At 44.7% G+C, this 27244-nt stretch overlaps 4 protein-coding genes and 1 non-coding gene across 8 annotated transcripts in view; 2 read left to right on the top strand and 3 right to left on the bottom strand.

Moving 5' to 3' along the window:
• Nucleotides 1–68: 68 nt before the first annotated feature.
• Nucleotides 69–1845, top strand: LOC120903773 (5-methylcytosine rRNA methyltransferase NSUN4). The gene is made up of 3 exons (XM_040313380.1): nt 69–164; nt 241–1538; nt 1605–1845. Exons 1-3 carry the CDS (start codon nt 99–101, stop codon nt 1747–1749), a joined length of 1509 nt encoding a protein of 502 aa, XP_040169314.1. The 5' UTR covers nt 69–98; the 3' UTR covers nt 1750–1845.
• On the bottom strand, nt 1771–3123 carry LOC120903774 (general transcription factor IIH subunit 3). Its single transcript, XM_040313381.1, has 6 exons — nt 3041–3123; nt 2784–2964; nt 2519–2714; nt 2208–2453; nt 1963–2135; nt 1771–1898 (listed from the first exon to the last, which is right to left on the bottom strand). Exons 1-6 carry the CDS (start codon nt 3045–3047, stop codon nt 1835–1837), a joined length of 867 nt encoding a protein of 288 aa, XP_040169315.1. The 5' UTR covers nt 3048–3123; the 3' UTR covers nt 1771–1834.
• Nucleotides 3124–3812: 689 nt separating this feature from the next.
• On the bottom strand, nt 3813–12834 carry LOC120902665 (low density lipoprotein receptor adapter protein 1-B-like). The gene is made up of 5 exons (XM_040311623.1): nt 12684–12834; nt 10954–11765; nt 5020–5208; nt 4382–4950; nt 3813–4311 (listed from the first exon to the last, which is right to left on the bottom strand). Exons 2-5 carry the CDS (start codon nt 10997–10999, stop codon nt 4213–4215), a joined length of 903 nt encoding a protein of 300 aa, XP_040167557.1. The 5' UTR covers nt 11000–11765; nt 12684–12834; the 3' UTR covers nt 3813–4212.
• Nucleotides 12835–17800: 4966 nt separating this feature from the next.
• Trnai-aau lies at nt 17801–17874 on the top strand. The gene has a single exon. It is a non-coding gene; the product is annotated as a tRNA-Ile (tRNA).
• A 2061-nt stretch (nt 17875–19935) lies between these two features.
• The window catches only part of LOC120900464 (wiskott-Aldrich syndrome protein family member 2), a 29221-nt gene continuing 21912 nt past the window's right edge, over nt 19936–27244 (bottom strand). For all 4 annotated transcript variants that reach the window (XM_040307506.1, XM_040307507.1, XM_040307509.1 and 1 more), the window contains exons 3-6: nt 26435–27140; nt 25167–26348; nt 23042–23255; nt 19936–22948 (exon numbers count right to left, since the gene is read on the bottom strand). In XM_040307506.1, the coding sequence (XP_040163440.1) occupies nt 22764–22948; nt 23042–23255; nt 25167–26348; nt 26435–26815 (1962 nt within the window). In that variant the 5' untranslated portion in view covers nt 26816–27140 and the 3' untranslated portion in view covers nt 19936–22763. The remainder of the gene's footprint in view (nt 22949–23041; nt 23256–25166; nt 26349–26434; nt 27141–27244) is intronic.

Below are 27244 nucleotides of genomic sequence, written 5' to 3'. Positions count from 1 at the left end.
ATCGATTTGCTGGCCACACTGCTGACAACCACATGGGAAGCCGTTTGTTATTGTTTACAGCACCCGCAGCGGCTTTTACATAACTGTCAACATTCAGCATGCTGCGACCGACTCACCGGCTACCCCTAATTTTACAACGCTTTCGGCATGCAAAAACGCATTGGGTAAGTGGGGGAAAGGTGGACAACAACGCAACAGTACAATTACTAAAACCACCCCTCGATTAAATCGCATTTCCAGTCCGAGCTGCGGAAGAAACAGTTCCCCAAGGACCGGGCGCTGGAAAACTTTGACGATTTCTACGGCTCCGTGTTTGGGGCACGATGGAAAAGCGTCCGGATAGCGCTGCAGTGCGAACACAAGTACATCGCACTGGTGAACCAGTTCGGCGACACGGAGGACACTATCCGGCTGCTCCAATCGGATGGGGCAATAAGCTTACGGGACATTTACTTGGCACGCAAGAGCGCACTGGCGAATGGCGAAGATCAGCAGCAACAGTTGGCCGCCGGTGGGAAAGTGTTCAAGATGGGCGACCGCGTTGCCGCCTTCCAGGCGAATCAGGAGCGTTCGGAAACGGACAGTTTGTACCGGGCCAATCCGAGTGCAGCTCCCAGCAGCTTGAGCACATCGAACAGTGGGAGCGATTCTTCCGCGGAAGCAAAGGTGGTCGATTACAAGCAATCGCTCGACAAAAGCTTGAAGGATGATTCGGAGATCGACTACCAGCGCATGGTCGATCCGGCTGTTGGTACGGCAGCGGCACTGCACGAGTTTGTGCCCGCCTCGAAGCTGAAAGGCATGGAGGACTACGTGTTCGAGTCGGAGCATTACAAATACTACAGCAACAGTACCGATTTTCCGCTCAAAATCGAAATGGACGAATCGTTCACCATCCCGGAACAGCTGCACCTGTACACGTACGAACGGGCGAACGTGTCCACCTTCCGCTGTCCCCGCAAGTGTAGCACGGGGGTGTTGTCGCACTTTCTGTTCGATGGAGCTTCCTGTTTGCCCCCGCTAGCGCTCAACGTGCAGCCGGGCGATCGGGTGCTGGATGCCTGTGCGGCACCGGGTGGCAAATCGTTGCTCCTGCTGCAAACCCTGCACCCCGGCACGATGGTAATGAACGATCTGCAGGAGAGCCGCTGCAACCGAATCCGCCAGCTGATGCGCCAGTATTTGTACGATTTCGACGAGAAGTGGAAGCAGAAGCGCTGCTTCATCACGCAGTCCGATGCGCGCAACCTGCAGGAGCACTCGATGTACGATCGGGTGCTGGTGGACGTACCGTGCACGAACGATCGCCACTCGGTGATGGAGAACGATAACAACATTTTCAAACCGTCGCGCGTGAAGGAGCGGCTACGGTTGCCCGAACTGCAGGCGAGCATTTTGGGCAACTGTTTGAAGCTGTTGCGACCGGGTGGAACGCTCGTGTACTCCACGTGCAGCCTAAGCCCGGTACAGAACGATGGTGTGGTGCATATGGCGCTGAGTAACGTGTTCAGTGAGATTGGAATGACCGTTACGATCAAGTAAGGCACGCTTGGAATCGTGCAGCGAAAAGGACTCAAATAATAACCTCATTTTCTTGCTTTCAGAGACCTCAGCCTGATGATGCAACCGCTGACGGATATCTTTAAATTTGCAAACCCGACCACACTCAAGTACGGGCAGCTTGTGCTTCCCTTCCTGCCCGCCAACTTCGGACCAATGTACATCTGCAAAATGGTTCGGAATGAGTAGTAGTAGTAGAGAGAATAGATGTGATGGGTATAGGTATAGGTGAGGCTGCATTTATTATTGTTAGCCTTCGAGAGTAAATGAAGATTCACGCTTTAAGCTTCTTTTTCTTCGGTTTGGCTGCGATCGGTGCCGGTGCTTTGAAGACGGTACTGAAAGTGAAAGAAAATGATGTTAGCACTCCATAGTTTGACGAATATGGAAGTCGCCACTTACTGGCAGGTGGTACAGATGGGACTGAATTTGCAGAAAATGGACAAACAAACGGAGCAAACGTAACCGATGTCGATCAGCTCGCGGTGGCAGAAACATGCAGCACGGTAGTCCACCTTCACCGGTGGCGGAAGGACGAGCTTGCAGCGCATCTGCGGATCGGGCAGGAATACCCACTGGAAAAGGAAGGCACGTAAGTTCGTTATTGATTGCACTTTCCCACCCCTTGTCGGTACCGCTATACCAACCAAAAGATACTGCAGAAAACCCTCCAGCTGCTCCAGCCGAAGGTACTGCCCGCCGGTAATATCGCACCCTTGCTGCAGCAAACTAAGCGCCTTATCGAGGGCACACACATCTACAACCACGCCCTGCTTTTGTGCGGTGAAGAACACGTTCATGTACGTCATGTACTGTGAGGCACACTCATTACTCCCGGTGACGACCAGCACACGCGAGTTAATCTTCGAACCGGGTGCTTTGTTGCGATTTATCTGAACACAAAAAAATGTGAGTGAGAAAAAGCAGAATTGCACCGCAATAGGGCAGCATTAGTTACCCGCGCGATGTAGCAGAGTGCCATCGACATGCTGCCGGCCAGCAGGGATTCCGTCGGTGTTGTTAAAGGTGGCGCCGTGTTGATCATGTGCGCTAGCTTCTGCTTGATCGTTTTCTCCACCAGTGTAAACACTTCGTACTGCCCGTCGACCTGCCGGATGTCGAGCGGTTTGCCGGGTGTTGGGTACAGGAATTGGCTGCAAATTTGGGTAGAATGAAAGGATGAGTTATTAGCATAGCAGTAGGACTAATCATGCCATTCTTACGTCGCATGATGATGGCAGGCCAACACTGCCAGCTTGTTCTGTGCCTTCTGCATCAGGTGTGCGTTCGCGAACGCCACGATCGAGTCCAGACATTGCGTGAGGTTGTGCGGCTTCTCGCGGATAATGCGCTGGGAGGGATTGGTATCGAGCACGATTACCAGCAAGCTGGCGTCTTTGTTTTCTGTGAAAGCACAGTGAAATTGTTGGTTAGAAGGTAAATTACACTTAAAAATGAGATATTCGCTGTGAGCACGTACCGTCCATTGCGGCTTCCCAGTCGGTTTGTTTTGTTTATCTTCGTTCGCCAGTTTGACAGCTGGTTTGGAATAGTGGGCGCTCACTGGTCATTTTATGTAAACTTTTTTTTAATTTTATATTTTAATACCATTACAAATTAATTAATTAAATATTGTTTCATAAGCACACGAAATTTTGGAATAATTCTACGGAATTTGTTTTTCATTATTTTACGTTTTTTATTTCTCAGGCTACCACCGTGTTCTTGGAATTGGCTGCGTACTTTTGTGTTACTTCTGCAGCCAGTGTAGAAAAACGTGGTCCATTTGAATTTCAATTTCTTTAACGGTATTTTTACTTCTCGTGCTACATAAATTGTAATACGAATCAATTATGTGAACTACTTACCACTAGTGATGGGTAAAAACCATTTTTTCCGGAGTCAGACTCACCAATAATTGACTGAATGATAATGGACAGTCATTTTGAGTATTAGCAATTGCAACGTCCACCTGAACTATTCGCCCGGACGCTACCGGACTCGTTCAGACTCATCCAGACCCATCCGGGCTCATCCGGACTCATGCGGACTGATACGAGCTGATACGAACTGATCTCGACTGATCCAGATTGATCCGAACATATCCGGGCTGATCCGGACTGTTCCGGAGTCGAATCCGGCTATGATCCAGAGTCAGATTAATATTTCTCGCACCGGAGTTCATCCATGACTCCACTCCAGATTACCCATCAATACTTACCACATCATTACCACGAAAGGACAAATTTTCATTTTGTTTGAACTGTCGTTTTTTATTTAAAATATCACAAACTAATGCAAATATGGGACAATCGGGACACAGAGGGCGCTTTCTTTAAAAAAAGGAGAATTGTAAACAAAACATTACCATAAGTATGACTTGAATATGACCCAAATAATGACTAAACCCCAATGTATGCGATAGCTTAGTAGCACTCTTAATCTAAATCGAACTTATTGTGTTGTTTGACGGCTGAAGAAGGCAAAATTCGAAAATAATATTAAAAAAAAAAACTCTCAAAGCATTTGTAAACTGATCGCTCCAAACTCCCATCCAAAACGCAAACGCAACATGAAGCTTAGCATGATGATTCTAATTCTATTCTGTTGCTGTTGTTGTTGTGATTGTAGTCCGGAGGCGAGACTGGTTGCTCAGTTTGAGCAGATGGCCATCCCGCTCCAGCCGGAGTTGGAAGATAGTGTTGGCACCGCGAGAAACTCTTGTGGCTTTTGATCATCTTCAAATGATACCTGCAAGTAGAATGAACAGGCCCGTTAAGTTAGCTGGTAACGAAGCAGGTAAACGCTAACGGCAACGCACCCAAGTGTTCTGCAGAAGCTCCCGATGATGGTGAGCGTCGGAGCAGATCTCCGTCAGCTCGGAGTTAAAATCGATCAGCAAGCTGCGACATTCGCTCTCATCCCGCTGCTGCCCGGCACTGCCGTTCGAATCGCTCGTTGCAGCTTTACGCACCAGTTCCTGGCTACCGCGCAGGTCCCGCTCCATGCGCTCCTCCAGCTCCTTGCGCTTGCGTTCCGCGTGGAACTGCTTGCTCTGCCAGATCTGGAACGCACGCTCGAAGCTGCGCGCCACCGTCAGCGTGACGGTTTGCGCCATCTTGCGCTTCTGGCACAGGAAGGCATGGCACACGAGCGGTCCCTCGAGGTTGATCTCCTCCGCCGTGCGCCGGAAGCACATCTCCTTCACCTCCGCCTCCGAGCCGAGCGTGCAGCCGACGAACGCAAACACGTGATCGTGGTTGGCGTCGGCCGAGCAGTACGAGATCTGGTAGATCGACACCTGGAGCAGCGTTTCGCCGGTACCGGTGTCGATCATCTCGATACCCTTCGGTGAGATCGACAGTGAGACGCGTTGCAGCTTCTTGTTACCTGTCGGAAGAATGCATTGGAATTGAATTAGCTTAACGGAGCTTGTGGAATTCCCAAGTTGACACTAACCCTTGGCTGCGGTTATGATGCTCTTGACCGCTTCCGCCGTAGCATTCTCGGACCGCGGAGTAGGGACGGGTGTGTTGCCGAGGTACTTCACGCTGTAGCTGATGGCTTCGTTCGAACCGTCCTCCAGTTCGTCGTGATTTTCGGAAAAATCTCGAATACTGTTCGCTAACGCAAGCTCCTCGCACAACTCTGCAAGAAAAAAAGGGAAAGACAGGTTCATGCAATTAGTCATTTTGTGCGCTCACAAGCAAAATCGATGTAATTATGTTTGCTTTAAATTGTTTGCAAAAATTCAAGTAACCACATTCCGTGTTGCCACATCGGACGAACGATAATGGTTGGAATATTAAACAACCTGTCGCTTGGCTATCGCTCCCGTTCGCTATCGAGCACCGAGCCCCCCATCAAATCAGGTCCGTCAGATTGGCGCTTTCAGTGCAAAATTGGCGCCTGCACCGAGCATCAGACCACATAGAAAACCTGACACCCGCCGTTAATGATGATAACCACACACACCGTTTTGCAATCGCGCCAGTCCGCGGCCGGTGCCGGACATTAAAGATTGATAGAGTGCTGCTCCTGCCAGCCCGGCCAGGTCGTGTTGCATAAGCAATATCAGCTGCAGCAACTTCACAGCAGAACATGCACATTTATGTTGTTGGTGCTGAAGCTGGTATGATAAGTAACTGAGAGACCTAAAGACAGCGCCATAGTGGACACGCCACCAGTGACTTTGTTGAAGAATGGAATGGGGGATATCTCCCATTTCATGGAAAACTTGATCGATTATAGATAGAGTGTGGATCGACTTTTCTTTTTAGGGCAGGTCATTGTCGATCACTTGTCGATCCAACTGTATCACCAATTTAAAAGCTGTTAATATGCAAATGATGATTATAATCAACGATAGCAGTTGAGTTAAACTGCGCAAGGTGAAAGTCTTCAGGATGTTGAAAGTAGGGCTTGGTGTATTTATGGATAAGATTTCAAACGCACATCCTGTAAAATGTGTTACTGCAATCACGTCTTATCACGCGTGTCACCTCGCGTATCATGTTGAGTCTCTCTTTCATGTTAGAGAAAAACGAAACGAGTATGAAATCAACCATACGGCAAAGTACTTTAATTTCTTTGACTTCATCTATGAATATTCTTGGGATTGAAACCTCTGGAGCATTATTGGAGCAGGATTTTTACAGTGGCTCTCATAATTTTGGGACACTTTTGTAACTGTTTCTTACGACGGGAAGGGAACTTTATGTCACGAGGACTCTGCAGCACCATTTTTTGAACAAGCACATCAGAAATTCCTATTACATTCCAAATGAGCATGACGCCATGTACGGTGCCGTAGAGTCCAATTAACGTTACACAAAGTTCACTTCCCAGCATAAAGAGTCAAGAAAGGGTCCTAAAATTGTGAGAACCTATGAAAAAAAAATCACAGATGATTATGAATTGCCTCATAATTTATCCTTATGTCTTTTTAGGATGTCTAAATTATGAATTTATATTTGAAATTTAAAATACAATCTATTCCAGTGTTACGCGATTGATGCGTTCCGAGGACACTATCGTATCTCACTCGTGCAAATCACTGCCAAAGCGCTCCACTTGTTCGAGTGAAGCTCGGGCAAATCATTGAATGGGTTTAGCTAAAAAAAAAGGAATTTATATTGTATTTGATAACTTTTGGCACCAAATTTTACCAATCTCACACATTTAGACAACCGCGTATCACCAAATCCTCATTATTCGAGATTCCTCGGAACTCGGGAACAGATTGTAATATCAATAAACGAAGATGTGTATAAAATAACACATGTTACTGAATTGTTGAATCATTTACGAATTGTAACTCTTTCTATCGTTCTGTGTCTTCTTACAAGATTTAAAGATCTAAAGGTTTTACAAAAAAAGAATTTGAACAAGTTTTGAAACTCTGAATTTGCTTACGGGAAAACGGACTGATACGGTCTAATTCCAAATCTTAAATCTTGAAAATTATAAAACAACAATTACTCTTATCCTACGAATTGTTCTTGAATACTCATAAAACATTCAAAAACAATTATTCCTGCCCTAAATTACATATGTTTTTTAAGCCTTAAAATTAATTATTAACCGTAATTTTCAAATGAAGATTTGCAATTTGTGAAAGATTCGTGAATCCATCAAATTGTTTGATTTTTATATTCTACAGTATAAATTTCTTAAATTTTCATGACTGATTCATCTGAATGATGAATCAAGAATCACGAATGAAGTCAACGAATATGTTTTTAAGTCTCCAAATTAATTAGTAACCGTAATTGTCAAATGAAGATGGGTGATTTGTGCAAGATTCGCGAATCAATGCTATTATTTGATTGTTTACATCCTAGAGTTAATTTCTCATGCCTGATTCACCTGAATCCTAAATCACGAAACACAAATCAAGTCGCTTATGACACGGCGTCTAACTTCAAAGGCGACACCTTTTTTAACCTTTAATTGTTTTAAATTCATCTTGTAACACATGCCGGTGAATGATCTTTCTAGAATAAAACGAGATTAATGAACTGCATTTCCGCTGACCCCAAAATTCGAACGATACGAGGATGCAGATACTGCTGGCTGCTGCTCCGATAAGCAATTCTTGCCCAGTCAGCCAGCCAGCCACCCAAACCCATCTGCCCATGGTAACACCAGCAGTCATGCACCCCAGCTCAGCATTGTGCATCCAGTTCTAGTGCGTTTGCCGATAGGTTACATTCAGCTGTGCAAATCTGTAGGAACTGGAGTAGGAACCGGGCCCCGCCAGCCCGCAAAACCGTGCAAAAGGTGAACAAGCTTCAGTTAACCTTAACCATCAACAGCACAACCGGACCGGGCTGTGTATTATCAAATTCGGGGCCAGCGACTCTCCGATTGTACTGGCATGTGGTTGTGTTTGCGCTATTGTGTGTTTACCATGCATCCATGATTCATGTCCAACAGGCAAGGCATCGTTTTCCTCCGATCAACGCTTGGGCAGCTTTCCCCTCGTTGGCGGTGCCGATTGTTTCCAGCCGTTAGCCGTTCAATTGATGATTGCGTTTGAATTGAAGACGAACAAATGCTTTTGTTTTGGAACGGCATGCCGCTTGGGCAGCACCAAAGAAAAGCCGGATAACTGTGCGTATCAGTGTGTTTGTGTGTGTGTGTGTGAGTGTGTGGGGAAGATGTCCGCTAATGAACCCATCCGTCGAGGCAATCATCTCCTACTCGAACGCATAATCATTTGGTCAACCCACTCCCCAAAAAACGAGGTATTTTCAAGCGTTCCGGCTCGCGCGGTTACGTTATGTTACCCCCATCCGTGAAGGGGAGGACTTGGGATTGATTTTTTCCGCCCCAGGCCGGCGCCTGTATGCTGCTGCAGCCGATGATTTGATTCATTCACCACCCCGACACACATCGGGACAAATGTATGCAGCTGAGATCCATCCACAAAATCGACAAGCGAATTGAAGTGTTTCGCTCCCAGAACACGACGGTACACGACGGTGCACGACGTGACGCGAAAAACACAAACATTCAATTCATTAAAGTGTAGCGCAACACTAATGTGCCATTAATGTGCCGCAAACCAACCCCGAAATGCCATTCGCGGTTTGGATAGGAGGAATTTTATGCGTTATGCGTCGATCGTGTGTAATCATCGGCTTCTTCACGGTAGCGCATTAAAGCATTGCACTAAAATCTTTTCAAACTTCATTTTACGGTTCACTTCGCAGGTTAACCGATTTAGGTGGGCAAGTTTTAGTATGACTGCGCTAAGGGAATGTGCGCCTAGTGTGTTTGTTTGCTTTAATGAAGAGCCTTTTAGGAGGTTTGCAAACTGAAGCGAGTGTGCCAATTTCTTGCAAGAATATTGTTAGACGCTGTCGATCGTTAAACAAGGTGAAATAGCCTTGGTAGTTTGTAAAATGATATTTTTTTTTGTCAATACCGTGTTTAATATAGGCCTACGGATAACTTGTCTGAGAATGGCTGCAACAATTAGGCTAGCTTCGTATAAATCTTTTAAGCGATGTCCAAAATGAAAATAAGTCTTTCCAAATAGCTTAATTATGTTTGTTTCAATGATCTATACTGATTTTTTATAATTTGGTTTACCTAAGAACGATTTCCACAACATTCTCATATGGATTGATCAAATCCAATTGGATGTGTTTGGAATATTGGAAATTCATGAGTCTTGGTTGCTGGGAATTATCTGATATGATGAACTAGTTAATTTGTCCAGGTTACAGGGCTACGCAAAAAAAAAATCAAATATTTCCTTTACTGTATAGAGTGCACCGAAAACAATTCTCTCGAAACCCAATTAAAATGTGTTACTTCTGACCAGCCCTTAAGAGTCTTAAAACCAAAACCAAAATCCATACTGGTCCTGCCCACCAATACATCACCTTTTCTGGTTCAAGAACTGCACAAGACCTAATGCATGCGGGACCGGCACTGAACCTATTGTTTATTGTTTATTGTTTACGTATGCAAGTTCAGGAACCGATACCGAGCCCAACCCGAGCCAGGAACCAATACTGATCATACGGGTCCTGGAACTTACCATGAAATCTGCCCAGGAACCTATCAGGACCACATACGGGATTTGGAACCTATCATGATCCTATACCTACCCAGCAACCTATCATGAACCCATACCGGTCCCGGAACCGATCATGAACCCATATCGGACTTGGAACTGACATGACTACTCATGAATCCATACCAGTCCTGGAGCTGAAAGTAAACCCTTAAAAGACCTGGAACTGATGCTGAACCCATACCGGTCCTGTAGCCGATCATGAACCCTTACTGATCCAGAAATAGCTCCCGATTTCATTTATTTTCAAAAACTGTATCTGGAACTGTTCCGGATTCGGATTCAAAACAATACTTGGTTCGGGTATGTATCCGATACAATTTCAGTTTCAGTCGACAAACCATACCCAGTAGTAAATGTGCAGCGTAGGAAATAGCGTAGGAAATTTAGTACAATTTGTATAGTGATTGTTAATGTCCTTTTCCTTTCTTAAGAGATCTGTCTTTATACTTTTCATTTCTATAATTTATTTATAATATTGCAAATGCTTGCTTGCCTTTATTTATCTCTTTTCTTTACAGAACAAGAGCTATAGTCTTTGTTTTTCTTTTACGTAAATAGTGCTGCCTTAATGTCTTTGCGTAATTCACTACAAACTCTTGTCTGGAAATGGGATACTTATATACCTCTGCATCTGATGCCTTGCTGTTTCAAAATTATATTCGTCTACCCCTTCCAGACAGAGACGAATCGATTGCACAGATACCATTGTACCGGTTGACATAATTTCTTTCCCATTAGGATTTCAATGTCGTTGCAAATGAACAGCTCAGATGATTATTTGTTTAATTCAAATAGGAAAACTAACTTATTACAGTACCATCAGAACATTTCGTGAACGTCAAAAAGCATCTGTTGATACTATTTTCAGGTATAATATCTAAATGATATTAAAGATGCAAATAATAAATCAAATAATAAATAAACCAAATCAAGTCAAACAGTAATAAATCAATCAAATTTCATTATTAATTATTTGGATTCTTTTAAAAACCTGATTTGTTAAATTGTTCAGATTATATCGTCAAGAATATGTCCCAACAAAATATTAAGTAATATTTTACAAAACAAAATGATTTCCTTTTAACCCACTTTTTCGTAAATTTTATTAAACAAAAACACACATTGACATCAAATGTTGCCTTTATCGCAGTTTCGTAAAACAAAACTATTGAAAAAAACACCTCCATTGCTCCTCCATTATGCGCAATTCACTGCGAACAAATCCATTTAAACTCGATCATCGTACAATTATTTCTTGCCCCTTTGCCCGAACCCACTCGCTCTCAGCTCCCCATACTCACTCTTGTGCTTGGAGCTATTTTTCCAGATGCTCTTGAAGAAGGCCATCCTGTGCTCTTGTGCTGAAGGACGCCGGTACAAGAAGAAAAAAAACACCACTACGATGAAAATCACACCGAAATGCGTGTCCTCTCCCCCGCTCACTCCCGCTCGACGGGTGTTTCTTTTCCGTTTTCCGTCCGAAAACGGTTTCGATTTATTGATGACGGCACGGCACACGTGCGCGTCGACGCGACTCAAAGGTCCTTCTCCGATCGCGACTCGAACACGCACCACACAACACACGACACACCTGCTGCTTCACTGCACTTTGGTTCACTTTGGGGCGCACGCAATGACACTTCCCGCGCACTCCTTTTCTTTGAGAGGAGGGGGTGGGAAATTCACCCCACGGATCAAACGGATCACTGGCGGGGTGTGCCCAGCATTCGATCGAACACCAATGAACAAGAGCAGCAGGCGCTGCCGATCAATAATGCCTGCTGCAAGGGGGGAGTGCTGGCAAATGGATCACTTACAAACAAACACACACATACACGCACACACACGCACAATACAGATCGCTGGTCTCCCTCTCTGTGCTGGGTCGGAAAGTTTCACTTTTAATTTATGGACTTATAAATCAATTGGAAACGGGCCGCCTGCCGTGCCACCCCGTTTTATACACCGTTTTGCGGATTTCTCGTAGTGTAGGTACGTTTGGGTGCACGAAGGGGAGATTTGCTTATGTTTCGCAGCAAATTTGTGAACAAACTGCTAGCTGGGATTGCAAACAGCTGTCGTTTCAGTATTGCTTGTCATTTGCACTTTAATTCTGCAAAGAAAATAGAAGAAAAACATATTAGGATTAAATTTGGTTTTAGTAGTCAGTATGTTTCCTTCGTCTTTGCCCTCGAAAGTACGATAAAAGGGATAAAAATAGCGCTTTTCCACGACACCAATCAACTGAAGGAAAAAGAGAGAGAAAGAGAGAGAGAGAGAGTGAGAGGCAGTCGCACGTGATGGAGGCAATGTCCAATCGAAGTAAGCTGCGCCAAGCAGGATCGAAGCCTCCCTTCACCGATGCACGGAAGCAATTACACTAACCGCACAAACCTTCACACATTCACACGGTTCACGGGTTCCCGGCTAGTGACCACGAACCACACACGAGCAAGAAAAAGCACAGGCCTTTAGCCGCTCATGCCAACCAGAATAACAAGTGGCCAAGAATAACTGTTTGGTGGTTGAACTTTGATTCTTCTCCTCGGAGGGTGATACAAATGAGCTCATCAGCTCAAATTAAAGGACGACACGTCACGGAAGGACAGAAACGTCACCAAAATAACCGCCAAACCACGTACCGAACGCGCTGGAATCTGAAGGAACACGCACACCGAACAACACACTAAAACTGCACTCCAACACAACACGGCACAGCACCTGCCGATTGCTGGGCCTGCCCGCCTGTGGTTGCCCGTAGTAACACACCCCCCCTCTCCACCCGTTTACAAGGAAACCAATCCACCTTTCCACCACCCAAAAAGCAGAAGAAAAAAAAAACAACATCAAATCATCCAAGCGTGTTACGTATCGCGGCACTCGCGCAGTGGAAAACGAAAGGAGAGCGCACGTGCATCGAACCCCAAGCAACGGGTGGAAGGGAGCGGTGAAAAAAAGCTCAACCCGCGCGAAGAAAAACCCTCCCCCTCAACGCTTTGGCGCTTTTCTCTCACACCCGCTTTGCTCTTACCGTGAAATAAGTAGTCTTCTCCTTCTTTTGCCTTTTTTTCTTCGCGCTTTCGTTTCGCGCACGCGCGCTGCTCTGTTTCGCACGACGCGAGCTGGCGTGGCTGTGTGGCCCTTCCTCGGTGACGGACGATCGTACAGTGAAGCGGTTGCAACCATGGATGCTGTGATTTCCTCGCGAACCCGGTCCCGTGCGATCGGTCGTGGTTGGACTTTTCCGCGCCAAACACTAACACACGTGCGACACGTAACGACACAGCGTTGCGCTTAAGCGAGTGTGCGCGCGCGGATTTGTTCTTGCGCGCTGTTTTGTCTATTCGAATGCGCGCGTGTGTGTATCAGTGTGTGTGCCCTTTCGCCAACAGAGTGTGTGTGTGGGGTTTTTTTTTCTTATCACTTCACTCGTTTCCTTTAGCGGGTGTTTTGAGTTTACTTTTTCTTTTTGATTCTATCCGCATAGTCTCATGCTTTGATTGTTTGTAGGGAATTTTACGGAGCTTTCTTTCGCTCTAACTGATTGATTTTGAACAGATTGCTAATGTTTGGGATATGGGAAAAATACAAAATAAAAAGAAAAAGAAAACAAAAATAAAAAAATACGAATGCGTTTTTGCTCTTTTTGTACATCGCAATGTCGTGCAACAATGGAAAAGCATAAGTGATAGTAATATTAAAAGTAGTAGTAGTAGTAGTAGTAGTAGTAGTAGTAGTAGTAGTAGTAGCTGTTGTTGTACAAGTTGAAGAAAAAACGAGTAAAGAAATGAAAGAAGAAGGAGAAGATTAAATTGAAAAGAATAATAATAAGAAGAATAATAAGAAAATGAATAACAGTAATTAGACGAATAAGGAAAGAAGAAGAAGAAGAAGAAGAAGCAGAAGAAGAAGAAGAAGAAGAAGAAGAATAATAAGAAGAATAAGAAGAATAAGAAGAAGAAGAAGAATAAGAATAAGAAGAAGAATAAGCAGAGTAAGAAGAAGAAGAAGAAGAAGAAGAAGAAGAAGAAAACGAATCAAACAAAGATGAAAAAAGAAGTAGAAAAAATAGAGAAAATGAAACAAATAAATAGGAGATGAGTAAGAGAACAATAATATATTTCTTATTACAGCAGGACTCATCAACTAAAAGAAGACTATTAGAATAAGAGACTAAAGAGAAAAACAGTAAAGTAAAAGAACTAAGACAAAAGAGAAAGGAAGAAAAAAATAAGAAGAAAGTAGTAATAATTTATGTTTCATTTCTAACAGATATTGTATGAAAAATGAGTAGAGTAACCAAATGTCATCATATTGTGCAGATTATTTGGGATTTATCAAACAATTCCTAAGTATTTTTGAAAGGCTAAACGCTATTGAAAAAGTGCATATAATCATACAAATCATACAATGAACTGTTGAATTAAAAACTAGATTATACCTCATTATACCATTTGTTTAAAATTGAGAAAGAAACTCGGCATGATGCCTTTACCTCGCTAATAATCTTTGCATGAGTTGCGACTCTTCATTCCGCTTCCGTGAAGTTAAAAGGTTGTCGATCAACCTGCATCAATCAGTCAATCGATCAGTCCATCCTGTATGTTACAATGAACCCCGGAAGCGTTTTATGAAAAGAGGCAACAGCATCAGAGGTTTATAGTTGGAATGAAATAGTCACAATTATTATAAATATGTTTTATCATCAAAATGTATCAACAGATCAACCGATTGCTTAAACGAATATTACACACTTTATGTTGATGTTTCAAATGTTGATGTTTATACATTTTAGCTCTTAATTAAAGCTTCGCCGTAAAGCTTAATTATGTTCAATTACCTAAAACCACGCTTTATTTAACAATAATCTTCAACAAAAACAAACACGAAAGAGATCGAAAGTGTTTCCACAAAAAATAAAAAAAAAAATAAAGTGCATTCAGTAAGTGCATTTCGCCGTTCATTCGCACGCTCGCACGGCAATTCGTACCCCTGTGGTTTCGTACGGAGGTAGCACCTTCCCCTCGGCCGCGGTAGCAGCAACCGGCAATGAAGGCAGGTGCGTGCGAAGATTTCCATCGGCCGCTTGTTCCGAGTGTGAGTTTTCCACCCATTTAGGCCTTATTGCTATGCGCAATACTGCGAAATGCTGCCCGTTCGCGCACTCTCTTCCGCATTAGATGACGCAACATGAGGACGGTAACGGCCAATGCGGACCGAGGAAAGGAAAGCGAAGAGAAGATCACAATTCGAGCGTTTAAAAGGCCCTTTCTTTGCAGGTTAGATTGTATTGGGAGTGGAAAAATTGTGATTTTTAGGTTAACGGGGTTAAGGGTGACGCGCGCGCACGTTATCACACGCACTGTTCACGTCCCCGGGGCGTATAAGGGTCGATCTATCCGTCAAAAACCCAATCCCGTCAATCAAATGTGCATCATCGTCCCCTTCCTTCGTGTGGTATTGGAGCGTACCGGCGGGAGAACTAGAAAGGAAGGAAACGGGAGCACCAGCCCCAATACTACAGCCTTCGCCGCGCGTAGAGTTGCGCAAAACCGGTCAAAGATCACTTGCTCCTTCGGGAGTAAAAAGGGGGTAAAAACTACTGAAAGGGTGGAAAGGAAAGGTGTGTACTATCATTATTACCACCACCACCACCACCACCACCACCACCAACTGAACTGCCCCTTTAGCTGTTCTTGTTCTCGCATTCTCATGCACCCGTCTCGTGCAATTCGTCACGCGGGGCGGCACCACCGAGATGCAGCAGCAATTATCGGTCTTTGGCGCAACCAAGGCCGTCGGTTTCCGTTTCGCCTCTGTATTATCAGTGGTGAGGCACGGGCAGGCAATCGGCAATCTCCGGGACGCATTCGCTGAAGTGATTATGCGAGTTGATCAGTTTATAAGTTGTTGGAATTGGGTGTGTTTTTGTTTGAGTTTCGTTCTATTTTCTTAGTAATTTATAAGTTTTTTTTTCAATTTGTTTTATGTTATTTTTTAGAAGTTTTAGTTTCGTTTATGGAATTTTCCTATTTTTATTTGTTTTATTTAGTACTTATTTAATTTATTTAAGTTCTTATGCTTCTTTATGTCTTTTTTCCTTATTTATTTGTTCTTGATTGTTGTCTTATTATTTTTTCAGGTTTTTTATAGTTCAATTTATTAAAAAAAATGATGTTTCTAAGATTACATCATAATATTAAAATCGTTATTGAAAACAAAAAACAACAATATTCCTTGCTAAATGACACGATTCTTCCTACAAACACTTCAACTCGTAATTACGCTAATTCGAAAAGTGCGTCGAACTGGTTCTGGCCCGACTTGAAACTGATGAAACGATTCCAGCAGTAAAGTTGTCAAGTATCCCTTTCAACTCCCCCCTTTTGTACTTGCCGCTCGGCTCGGGGATGCTGTGCTTCCTCCCGGAATGGTCAATGTGCTACCGACGCCACTCTCCCATCCCGTCCAGCTCACAGCTTCTGTTTTTTTTTATATTTCTGGAGCTTACTTTCCTTCTTATTCATACACCTTACAGCATCAGTAGCAGCTTGGTGCAAGGTGCATGAATGTCTAAGTAGTGCGACGCATGCAGAGCTAGAGCTCTGGGTATCTGATAGCATCTGGAGTGTAGACAGGCACAGCGACACGACATTTCCTTCCTTCACCATCTCAGGCTCGAGGTTCGAGGTGTGCGCTGAAATGATGCAATCGCAACACCAGATAAAATCATCATTAGCGTGCTCTTGAGCTCTCTCCCCCCGTTGGCCAGATTGGTTGGTTGGTCGTCGCACGCAAGGAAGCAAACTGCACTCTCTACTACAGTTTTTCGCGTGGTGTAGGGCAAAATAAAAGCCCAGGAAAATGGAATTGATGCGTGTTCTGTTTGCTGTTGCGTGTGTGCCAGAGCAGAGATGAAGAATGTCTTGAAGATGAAGTCGTAACGCCTAGCTACACATGTAGAAGGTGGTGTATCTTCACAGTAGCATAACGGAAGTTAGACCTATATATATGAACAAGGGATAAGCTTTTCTATTTAAACAAACCAAAAGCCCTTTTGAGATCCTTTCACCATCACGAACAAAGGTGATTTTTAAATCTATATTCTGCTCATGTTACCATTCTGCTTATGCGGAAGTTGCCCCGTACAATGAGGACCCAGCAAGAGCGCCAAGTCATCCCCAGGGATCTCTGTGTAAGAATGATTCTTGAGCTCTTTTTTGCTGCTTACCATTAAAGGAGTTATTGGCATCGTGATCAGTGTGAAATTATCGACCTCAAGTCCTGTGCCTATGTGGATGGTGGTATGCGATTTTGTCCCGACCGTTCCGACCGCTCCGAAGGCCAACGGGTCATACCGGGAAGAAGGTGGTCGGGGGACAATGCTCTTAAAGGGTCGGCTCTTGTGTGCGCTAAAAGGGAATCGGTGGTCGGTGGCACGCACTACGCCCCACAGGCAAAGGTGCAACTAATGTGATGGTGAAGCAATTTGTAGGATGAAAATGATCATGCATAATGTTGGATAGTTAATTGCACGACCAAATAAGGCGTATGACTTTTTTGCTGCTGTTATCAGTAGTTTTTGCCGACTTTTGTATGTTGAGGCAGTTTAAAAAGTTATTCTCAATTTTCTCTGACTATTTTTTATAGTTTTACGCTTAAAATAATATGGAAAGGAAAATATGTAAAAATAAAAAAGAGCTCATAATGAACACAAGAAGAGAGAAAATGTTAAACTATACAAGCTAATACTTTGTTCAGTTTAAAAAAGAGCAATAAAACTAAGCACGAACAAAAACAAACTAGCTAAACACAGAGAGCGATAAGGAAATGCAACCAAAACAAATGATAATCAAAAACAAAACGTGCAAAACAAAAACACTACAAAAACAGATTTTGAGTCACGGAGACGCAGGAAGTGAAACAGCGCGTAAAATCCCCTCGGTTTTGGGGTGTTTTACAACACTTTATCAGTTTAAAGATAGTCCCGAAGCAACGTCATCATGCCTAATATACAAATATCCGCAAAACGGGGCATTTAGGTGTAAGTGCGCATGCGTTTGGGTATTTTTACTAAGCTCCGAGGGTATTGCAAGTGTGATCTGCTGTGCTGATTTGTATTGCGTTGTATCGCTCCTGCATGCAAGCGGCTCCATAGCTCAGCTGGTTAGAGCGTCGTGCTAATAACGCGAAGGTCGTGAGTTCGATCCTCTCTGGAGCCAAAGAATGTCTTTTTTTCATGCTCTAGGCCGTTGACTACCTTTTCTCGATTGTATTTTTATAAGTAATGTGTTTGTTTTGAGCACGTATGACGCCAACAAGAACTGGACACTCTACTCCTTTGGGAAACCCATTGCGCATATTGGAAACTTCCACTGTTTAGCCCAACAAAACAGGAAACTGAGTCACCTGCTCATGAACCTTTAAACATCAACGGCTTTGTAAACAATAATTTCACACATTTACGAGTAAGAGTAAATAACAGGGATAGGTTACTACTCCTTCGTCATCTAATCACTCCCTTGGCCAAGGCATAGACGTTTTTGAATTACGTTTTTGCAGTGCAGTGCTGTTTTCCTTCTCCATTCGCATCATTCCTATGTGTTATCCGGTTTGCCGGTGAAGGAATCATTCTTTTTTCTAATGTACTAAACAAGAAGAAACATCCTCTTTCGTAGCTAGAGGGGTTTACTGCTACGTAACAGAAGGGGGTCAAATTCCGCGCCCGTGTGTCTGTTTGTCGAACATGCTGCGCAATTGAAACATCATAGAACGAGATGTGGGGTTTATGTTTAGTCCTAAATTGCAAACTCCATCGCGACACAACAAAACACTTGTGTCTTTCCGTGTCAAGATCGTGGCTCGTGAGGGCCTTGGTGTTTTGATATTATAGAACACACTGCTGTTTTGCGCTTGGAGCGCTCGCGTGTGCGGTGCTGATAAGGCTTGCGCGTCCACTTGCGCGATCAGGCACGTTATTTAGCGCATTAGTTTTGAGATAGCATGCCCTGGTCCTGGGGTCCGGTCCAGTCTATGCGCATTACTGACCTATTCAACAACCGCACACTTACATAAAAAAAATGTGCGCAATTACACGACGGATGCGTGTGCGCGCAACACGACAGATTCATTCATTTCCGTTCCAGATCTTGTTTGACGATGTATGTCTGGACTGGCTCCATGTGCCGCTTTTGTTGCTTTCAATCTGTGAATCTTTCTTATCTGTAAAAGAGAACAATGCGTTTAGGTAAATAGGCTTAATTTTATACACTTTTTTTTTCTTGCAAGTTTCACTTTATTTCTTCGATTAGTTTGTCTAATTACCATGATCCAAGTGGTGGTTGTGTATTTTGTTTCTGGTTCCAATATTTTCTGGCTTTACTTTTTAATGCTATTGGAAACGCTCTCCTCTTTATTGCCTGGTTAAGCAATTTCTACTATGCTTCACATTTCATTACAAAAAAACAAACAATGTGTGTTGCCTTTTGCTGCGTTTTTAACCTTTTTATGTATAAAGAAATTATAATACACGTACAAAAAGAAAGGACTTTTCGCATGAAACAAAAAGGGAAAGGAAAGCTATACACACATACCACGATAGGATCAGGGGAGGCGCTTCAGTAACTTAAACGTTAATAACAAAGTAAACAAAATATAAAATAACTTCCGTGTGAGAAAACGTTGTGTGACTTCTTTCGTCATTTGTTTTTTATACATACACCGGATGGGGGAAAGTACCTAAAATCCCCCCCCCCCCCTCCGCACTTGTGTACAATTTTACACAGTCCATTTCCATCTTCAGCTTGTTTTCTGCTCTCTACTAGTGGTCTATATTTTTCATAAACGATGAACGACTAAAGCTTAATGCAGAAACCAATCAACTTGTTTTGCTTATTTGCTTACTTCCACCACTCTACTGTGAACAGAGTGTAGTGGTTTGCGCATAAACGTTTGGTGGTGAAAAGTTTACCTTCTTCACGACTAGCACTCCCCCTTTCTTCTCGCGCCGTTTTTATCATGCGCGTCCAATGCGCGATAAATGCTACATACACACACCACTTCTTCCTTTGAGGAGTATTTGCTCACTGTTTTCATTTAGTTATTTATGAAACATTCACCCCCACTGTCTGTGACCGTCCGTTTGTTTCCCTAATATCAAAGGCGTGTAACTGCCCCACACAAACCACAGGTTGGTGGTGTGCGCGTTCTATATTGTTTCTGCCACGCTAGCTTACATTCATTAAATTGTAATGGTTTTCTGGTTTGTTTGCAGTTTGCATTTGTTTTTTTTTTTTTTTTATGCACGACTGTTGGGTGTTGCTGCAACAAGCGACCCACGTACAAAGGAAGATATTGGTTGGTTTTGCTGTATTACTTGGTTAACTATCTATTTATATGTATATAGTATTCGCTTTATATTGTGTGTGTTATTTGTATTACTGCTGTTTTTTTTTTTTGCTAATCTGTTCAATGACTTTGATCGAATGATTACTCTGTTTTGGCTATTTGGGTTGCAATTGCATTCGAGCGTAGAAGAGATCTCTAATCTAACTGTAGATGATCGTTTCGCATCCTCTGTCCCTGTTCGGATCGTTCCTGAAATTTGGTATTTTGCTCTTGGCTCAACACCAAGCTGCTGTCCTGATGGGTAGCAACATTGCTGCACTGGAAATAAGAATCGCGATAAATTTGCCTTCATATAAGGATTGTTGCCTTTTCTACGATTTCTAATTGATGTTTTGAATTCCAATAAGAAGTTTCCAATAAGCAAGATAAAAGCTGTAAAGCTCCAGGGCAGGGAAAAGCTTTGCTGAGCATTTACCAACAAGCGAATAATAGCAATAGCGAGCGAAAGAGCATTTGATTTGCTTAAGCATTTTAGACCTACAAAATGTGAGCTTTTTAGGTTTGTGAAGGGAAAACTTTGAGCATTTCATATTAATTCAAATTGATTTAACATTACACACTGGTAGTACACGGGTTGGCCGAATAGAAGCTCAAGCACACGCTATAATGAAGAAGAAGTAGAAAATGATTAGGAAGAAGAAGTATTTTTCAATTAATAGCATACACAATTAGTTCGGAAAACTGTTTTCATGAAGGGAAATAATAAAAAAACACACACTTTAAAGCTGACCTAACAATGCATGCACAGTTTTGAGCGATTTTGGTTTGTTCTGTTTTGCGTTTGCGTTGACGATTCTTAAATAGTTCTTTAAGTTTTGTTCACTAATGAAACAATATCTACGCGCAAGGGGCAGCAAGCTGAAATTGTGTTACCTTTGCCTCACACTACAGCACTACACACAGCGGTTTCAGCAAATTCTGTTTGCCAGCTTGTTCTATTTGTAGCTATTTTAATTTTAATGTCTTTTTTTTGTGTTGTATAATAATTTCCCCGTTTTCTTTTCTTATGCTCTTGTTTTTTTATCAGGAAATAAATGTTTTTTTCTTCTTCTTCTTTACTTACATATAAGCTAAATAAAGCGCATTTAAATCGTTGTGTTTAGTGTGGGTTTGACTGTGACAGTAGGAATATTGTTTTTCTTTTACGCGAAAACGGAAACAGCGACGGCTGTGAGTGCACCAACAAACGAGAACACTCCACCGAAAGATAGCAGATAAAGCAAACAAAAAAGGATGAAACTCATATTCATCCAGCTATTTAGAAAGTAAATGTCTAGCCAGAGAACTAGCTCCACATTACAATCACTAGCCAGTGAGAGAGATAGGCTTGCCTAAAGTGCCTGAACTAAACCGGGCCAGACTAATGCCACTAAATTTGGGGTCATTAAATGCGAGCTTTACAATTGGAAAGATGTGAATTATACTTTCCCATTTGATTTGATTATTTTGTTACGCTTTTTGCAACAGCTTTTGCTTGAATGTATTCATTCATTATCCCCCTCCCCCTCCAGAATGGTTTGCTATCTCATTTAAGGATAACAATAAACACAAAAAATGCTTTACCTCTCTATCTTCGTTCCCTCCATCGCACTCGTCGTTTCGTTCTCTGTTTGGCATTTTCGTTTGCATCTTCTCGTCGTCTAACTGCTTACAGAACTACATTGGTGTACGGCTACGTTTACAAAGTTGTCCCTTTCTTTTACGTGTACAAATTGCTGGCTCCTTCTTTGTGTGTGCACGCCTGTGCTTGTGTGTGTTTGCAACGTTTCGTCCCGCACCAGCAGGACCGTCGGCGGCAGCATTTTTCTACTTGTGTATGCGCCAGTAAGTGTTTGTTTTCTTTTAAATGATCCTACGCCACGGTAGTGTCTGTGAGACACATACCCAGCTTTTGCCTTCATCGTAGCAAAGTTAATCATGTTCGGGGGAAAAAATGGGACATTCTAAAACAAAAGAAAACAAAATAATCTATACAAGAATGTTCAGTATGTATCCGCAACAAAGTATGAGAGTGAGTGAGACCTTGCTCCTTCATTTCTCTCGCCTCCCTTCGATCATCGTGTGACCGGGTGGTAACCACATTACCTCACCTTTACCCTCCCATTTTTGTTTGGGCCAGCGGCTTCTTCTTCTCTCGCGTGTGTATAAATAGTGGAAAACTATCTTTGTACAACTTAACATCAGAACTTAATCGATACAATCGCCTTTACCCACTCCGCCTGGCGCTAAATACAACCTATTATTAATATAATCTCGAATATAAATGTGTCTTCCTACATCATTTCGCGATCATTTCTTTAGGGCCAGTCCCAGCCACCGGCAGGGAAATCAAATTGCTTGATTACGCCCCACCACGTTGGTAGTGGTGAGTGGGTTGTGCCTTCAAAATAAATACACTGCATCATGGGGCGCATCAAAAACTATCGCGAAAACAAAAACCCGTCTTTGTTGTCCTCCTTCCGTTTCGAGCGATCCCTTTGCCTGGGGTTCCTTGTTTTTTTTTTTTCACCACAACCACTTCCACACGCCCAGCAGCAGTGGTTTGAAATAGCGATTATATCGCTTCAACCACCACTACACAGCAGCAGACGCGACATGCGGGGGAGAATGAGGGGCAGGAGAAGGAAGCGCTCTATCGAAAGAGGCGCTACACCTTGTTTCACTTCTTCTTGCCACCGCCGCCCGCCGCCACGCTCTCCTGATGTCATGCGGACGTTTCGTTCGTTTCCTGCCAGCCCTCGCTGTCGTCGTCGCTTTCGGACGACTCCGACTCGGACAGCTCGATGGCGACGCGACGGGCAAGGATGGAGGCCACATCGTGCAGGCCCTTGTTGCGATCGTTCTCCTTCGCCTCGTGGTTTTGCTTCTCCACCTTGCGCAGTTTGATACCTTTGTGGGGGGAGAAGAAAACAGAGCAAAAAATTGATTAGTAATTTGAGGCAGGGATGCACAGAGCGCGCTCGATGGTGTTGCGAAACGTACCATCCCTGATGGCCTTCATTAAATCGCTGCGCGGATCATCGTAGGTTATCTTCTCCTGGGGTGGAATCTTCTTCAGCTGGTGCATCTTGGGCATGTTGTACAGGTCACCGTTCGCGACCGGTGCCTTCGACGGGCTTAGCGGCCCATCCAGCATTGGTGGTGGCGGTGGAGGAGGCGGAGGTGCCACATTTGGAGGCGATTGTTTGGGCGATAGCTAAAATATTGGAGCAAAAAAAAACAGGAAAGGTTAGTAAAGGTAGAGGAAATGCTTTAATTTACAACAGAAAATATCAATCACGTATTATTCACGGTAAATATTGAACAGGACTTGCATCTGGATGCATCACATAGACCAAACGGTGGGTGAGGGTTTGCAAGGGAAACACTGACGTACCCAATGACCTGACTCGTTCGAGCAAGATTAATACAGGGTTTCCCAGGATTTATCGGCTGGTTCCCATAATTTTTTGGGCTCGTCTCGCGATTTATTCTAGAGTTGGTCAAAATTCACAAAAAAACGGAACTGGGTCCGAACGGTTCCATAAAATTTCGGAACCAGTTCCGAAGGGAAGGTTCCATCACTCACACCGGAACGGTCTGGAATGGTCCGGAAACTTCCGGAATCGTTCGGAATTGCTCGTGCAGAATCGTAGTCGACCGATGTTTGTGAATGTGCGATAATACATTTAATATATTTTTCACTATCTACATCATTGCGTTTTACGCATTTCTGGCAAGTATGGCCTCCCAAAAATGTTGGGAGCGTTGATGCACCCTCTTAGTACTGGAAATAAAAGGACTTTCCCGTTATAGAGTGTGTTCAAGTGTTCTGAGGCGATTAGTAGGGTGGCAGTAATAAATTTCGATCACTCCATTGTAGTTTCTGAAATGAAATCGGATCATTTTTCTTTGTATTTTTCCGATGTTTTGTTGCAGATTAATAGCAGGCGATTAAAAGTTCTACGTAAGGCGCCACACGGTCTATTTGGGGCTTGAACCTATGACGGGCATAGTGCTAAGTCGTACGAGTTGAAGACTGTACCACGAGACCGACTTACACTTATCATTATGTGATCGAATTAATCTAACTGTGTCTTATTGTTGTATCCATAGCTGATCTCATATAGGCTCGGTCCATTCAGGATTCGAACCTATAATGGGCATTTGGTTGAAGTCTTACGCACATTTACAAATATCGGTCGACTACGATTTTTGACGATTTCGTACGATTCCAGATGATTCTGAACGATTCCGATGATTCCGGACGATTCTGAACGATTCCGATGATTCAGGACGATGCCAGACGATTCCGGACCATTCCGGATCATTCAGGGCGATTCCGGACGGTTCAGGACGATTCTTACGATTCCGGCGGAGCTAGCGATTCCATTTCTCTGGAATTGGAATCGGAAACAACCTTGCCAGAACCGGAGCGGAACCGTGGGTGCGATCTGGACAACCCATCTCTAATTTTTTAATCGTATCCCATATATTTTTGGTTCGTTCCCACAATTTATTGGTCATCAATACAATTGAATCAAAAATTTATGGAAAACGCCCAGAACCTCCCCAAAACAATATGGGAAGCATCCAAAAATATTATGGTAACCAACCAATAACTCGTGTGAAACCCTGTAAAGTGATGGAACAGATTAAATACCTTCTTTAGTCGTTTTGAACAACAATGACATGAAAATAACGCAATAATTACCAAGTTTACAATAAACAACGATTTAGTGACTTCTCAACAGCAACTTCGGACACTAAACTTTTAATAGAATTAGCAAATGAACTTAGTTGACACAAAGAGACACGTTTAGGCCGACAGACGGATTCGTTCCTTTTTGCTTTGGAACCTAATTGGTCGCAAAACGACTCACCTTACCGCAAAAGCCTAACGAACTCAATCAGAAGAGGACGGGGAGAGTAGTCGCACGAAGACAGTGCTATGAAAGAGAGCTTTGGGCTGTAATTTGAAAGCCTCATTAGGCGCTTTGTGTGGGTGTGTGTGCTCGAAACCCATTCGTATTTGTTCGGAGTTTGCCACCGTTCGATTACCCGCAAAGCCGCAATCGTAGACCAGCCAAGCTGGTAGTACACAGAGAACCCCCCGAGCCAAACTTACCTGTTCCGGGATCGGTGGCGGCGGCGGCAGATCGTTCATCGACATCTGGTTCAGCTGCATGTTGAGATTGTTCAGATTGTTGATCTGCTGGTTCAGCTGCGCGAGCGCAATCTGGTTCTGGTCCATCATCGACTGAACGACCACTTGCTGTTGGTGGTGATGTTGGGGCTGTTGTTGCTGCTGCTGTTGCTGGTGCTGCTGCTGCTGCTGCGGGCCGCCGGTCATGCCCAGCTGCGGTGATCCGGCCCGCGAACCGGACCGGTTCAGCAGCAGCTTGGCGGCGACGCTCGTGCCCCCGTTGCTCATGCCGTGCGGCGGCGACTGCAGACCCTCCGGGATCGGTGGCGGCGGTGGCAGATTGTCCCGCCCGGTCGACAGGCTGCGGCTGCGCGTGGGCGTGTTAGCGTTCGAGGCGTTCGGTGTGCCGCCCCCGCTGCCGGACGAGGGCGGTGCCGGCGGTGGCTGCGATGGGCGCGATTTCGACCGCGAAGGCGTCCCCGGCGCGTACAAACTTTCCTGCGACATTTGGTTCGTGCCCGCGCCGTACATGGCGGACGGGTTGCCGTACTGGTCGTAGATCGGCTGCTGCTGATACACACCACCGCCCTGCTGCATCTGGACGGCCATCTGCTGGTGGTAGCCGCCGCCACCGCCCGGGGATGGTGGCGCATAGCCCCCACCGTCCACCATTTCGTTCGGCTGCTGGTAGCTGCGCCGCAGCTCGATCGAGTTGGGACGGGCGGCACCGCCGCCGCCACTGCTACTGCCACCCATCGCCGAGGAGGAGCGGGAATCGTATATCATACTGCCGCCGGCCGCCGCCATCGCACTGTTGTAGATTGCCTCCTCCTGCGAGCCGATGATCGCGTTCGGCGTCCGGTAGATGACGTTGTTCGGCATCAGCGTCTCGCCATGGCCGATCGCTCGCTGGCGCTGCTTCTCGCGCGTGTTGTGCGGTGCGCGGGGCCGCTTCTTCTGCCGGCCGCCCCCGTCGGCGCCACCGTCCGCCCGCGGTTTGTGCACCTTCTTGCCGCGATCGTGCATCACGCGCTCGGTGTCCTTCAGCATCTCCTGCCGCCACAGCTCGAAGAAGTAGTTCGGATCGGTGTAGAACTTCAGCCCGTCCTTGCCATCGTCCCGGTAGCAGTTGAGCTTGTCCAGCGGGGGTGGCTTGTCGCATGTCTGGAAGGCAAACAAAAAAAGAGAAACAAATTAGTATAAAATATTCCAGTTTTTTCCTTTAAAAATCAATAGCCGACGATCCGCACCTTGTAAACCTCCAGCATTGCCGAGGGCATGGTCGCCCGGGAGAAGATCTGCTGGTCGAACATGGTGGCACTCTTGAACGCCTTCTTCATCTGGATGTCCTGCAGCGACACCTCCTCGACGGTGCTGTCCAGCTGCGTGACCTTTATCGCGAGCCGATCGATGCGCGCCTGCAGCGAGTTGGCGCGCTCCGCCAGCCCACCCGCATCCCGCGCCAGCTCACCGAACAGATCTTCGGCGTGTTTGGACAGGGAGGACAGCTGGCGCACGATGTTCGTCAGCGTCGTGTTGGTGACCGTTTCCAGCTCCGCCGGCAGCTCCTCGCGCACGTACACCGACCGTGCCACGAACACCGGCTGCACCAGGCGCTTCGGAAGCGGCATGATGACGTTTGCGGCTCTCGGTTACCAAATCACCACACAAGGGGGTCGAGTTTTGTGTTTTCACAGGAAGCGGTTCCGTCCACACCGGGAGCTAGATCCCGGGGCGTTTTAATGATACTCTCACTCGCTTCTTTCTCTCTCTCTCTTTCTCGTTGTTAGCTGCAAATCTAATTTCCCTCTGCGTACTGCTGCCTCACTCTCTCGCTCTCTCCCCGTCTGATGACTCGTTGTGCAGTGAAATTGCCACCGCCGGATGTTGATGATTGTGGGGCACGTTTTCGTCCTACATATTTCTACGAACGTGCTTGGCTGCTACGTACTAAACCTGGAAAAGAGATAGAAAGGAACAAGGGAAAAAGTAAATAGAAAATTGCTCAAAAGCGATCGATCGAAGTGGAGATCCAAGCGAGTTGGATATCTGTTTTCTTC

Source organism: Anopheles arabiensis, chromosome 3, assembly GCF_016920715.1.
Source record: "Anopheles arabiensis isolate DONGOLA chromosome 3, AaraD3, whole genome shotgun sequence".
NCBI lineage: Eukaryota > Metazoa > Arthropoda > Insecta > Diptera > Culicidae > Anopheles > Anopheles arabiensis.
This window is presented reverse-complemented; position numbering and strand designations above follow the sequence as displayed.

Excerpts from the sequence above, each read along its gene's own strand:
- LOC120902665 (XM_040311623.1), bottom strand. The coding sequence starts at position 10,999 with ATGGCCTTCTTCAAGAGCATCTGGAAAAATAGCTCCAAGCACAAGA. Across the intron at positions 5,209-10,953 it reads AAATAGCTCCAAGCACAAGA|AGTTGTGCGAGGAGCTTGCG; the intron begins GTGAGTATGGGG and ends TTTTTCTTGCAG. Across the intron at positions 4,312-4,381 it reads AGCTTCTGCAGAACACTTGG|GTATCATTTGAAGATGATCA; the intron begins GTGCGTTGCCGT and ends TTCTACTTGCAG.
- LOC120903773 (XM_040313380.1), top strand. The coding sequence starts at position 99 with ATGCTGCGACCGACTCACCGGCTACCCCTAATTTTACAACGCTTTCGG. Across the intron at positions 165-240 it reads GGCATGCAAAAACGCATTGG|TCCGAGCTGCGGAAGAAACA; the intron begins GTAAGTGGGGGA and ends TCGCATTTCCAG. Across the intron at positions 1,539-1,604 it reads GGAATGACCGTTACGATCAA|AGACCTCAGCCTGATGATGC; the intron begins GTAAGGCACGCT and ends TCTTGCTTTCAG.
- LOC120903774 (XM_040313381.1), bottom strand. Across the intron at positions 2,136-2,207 it reads GTTTTCTGCAGTATCTTTTG|TGGGTATTCCTGCCCGATCC; the intron begins GTTGGTATAGCG and ends TTCCTTTTCCAG. Across the intron at positions 1,899-1,962 it reads CCCATCTGTACCACCTGCCA|TACCGTCTTCAAAGCACCGG; the intron begins GTAAGTGGCGAC and ends TTTCACTTTCAG.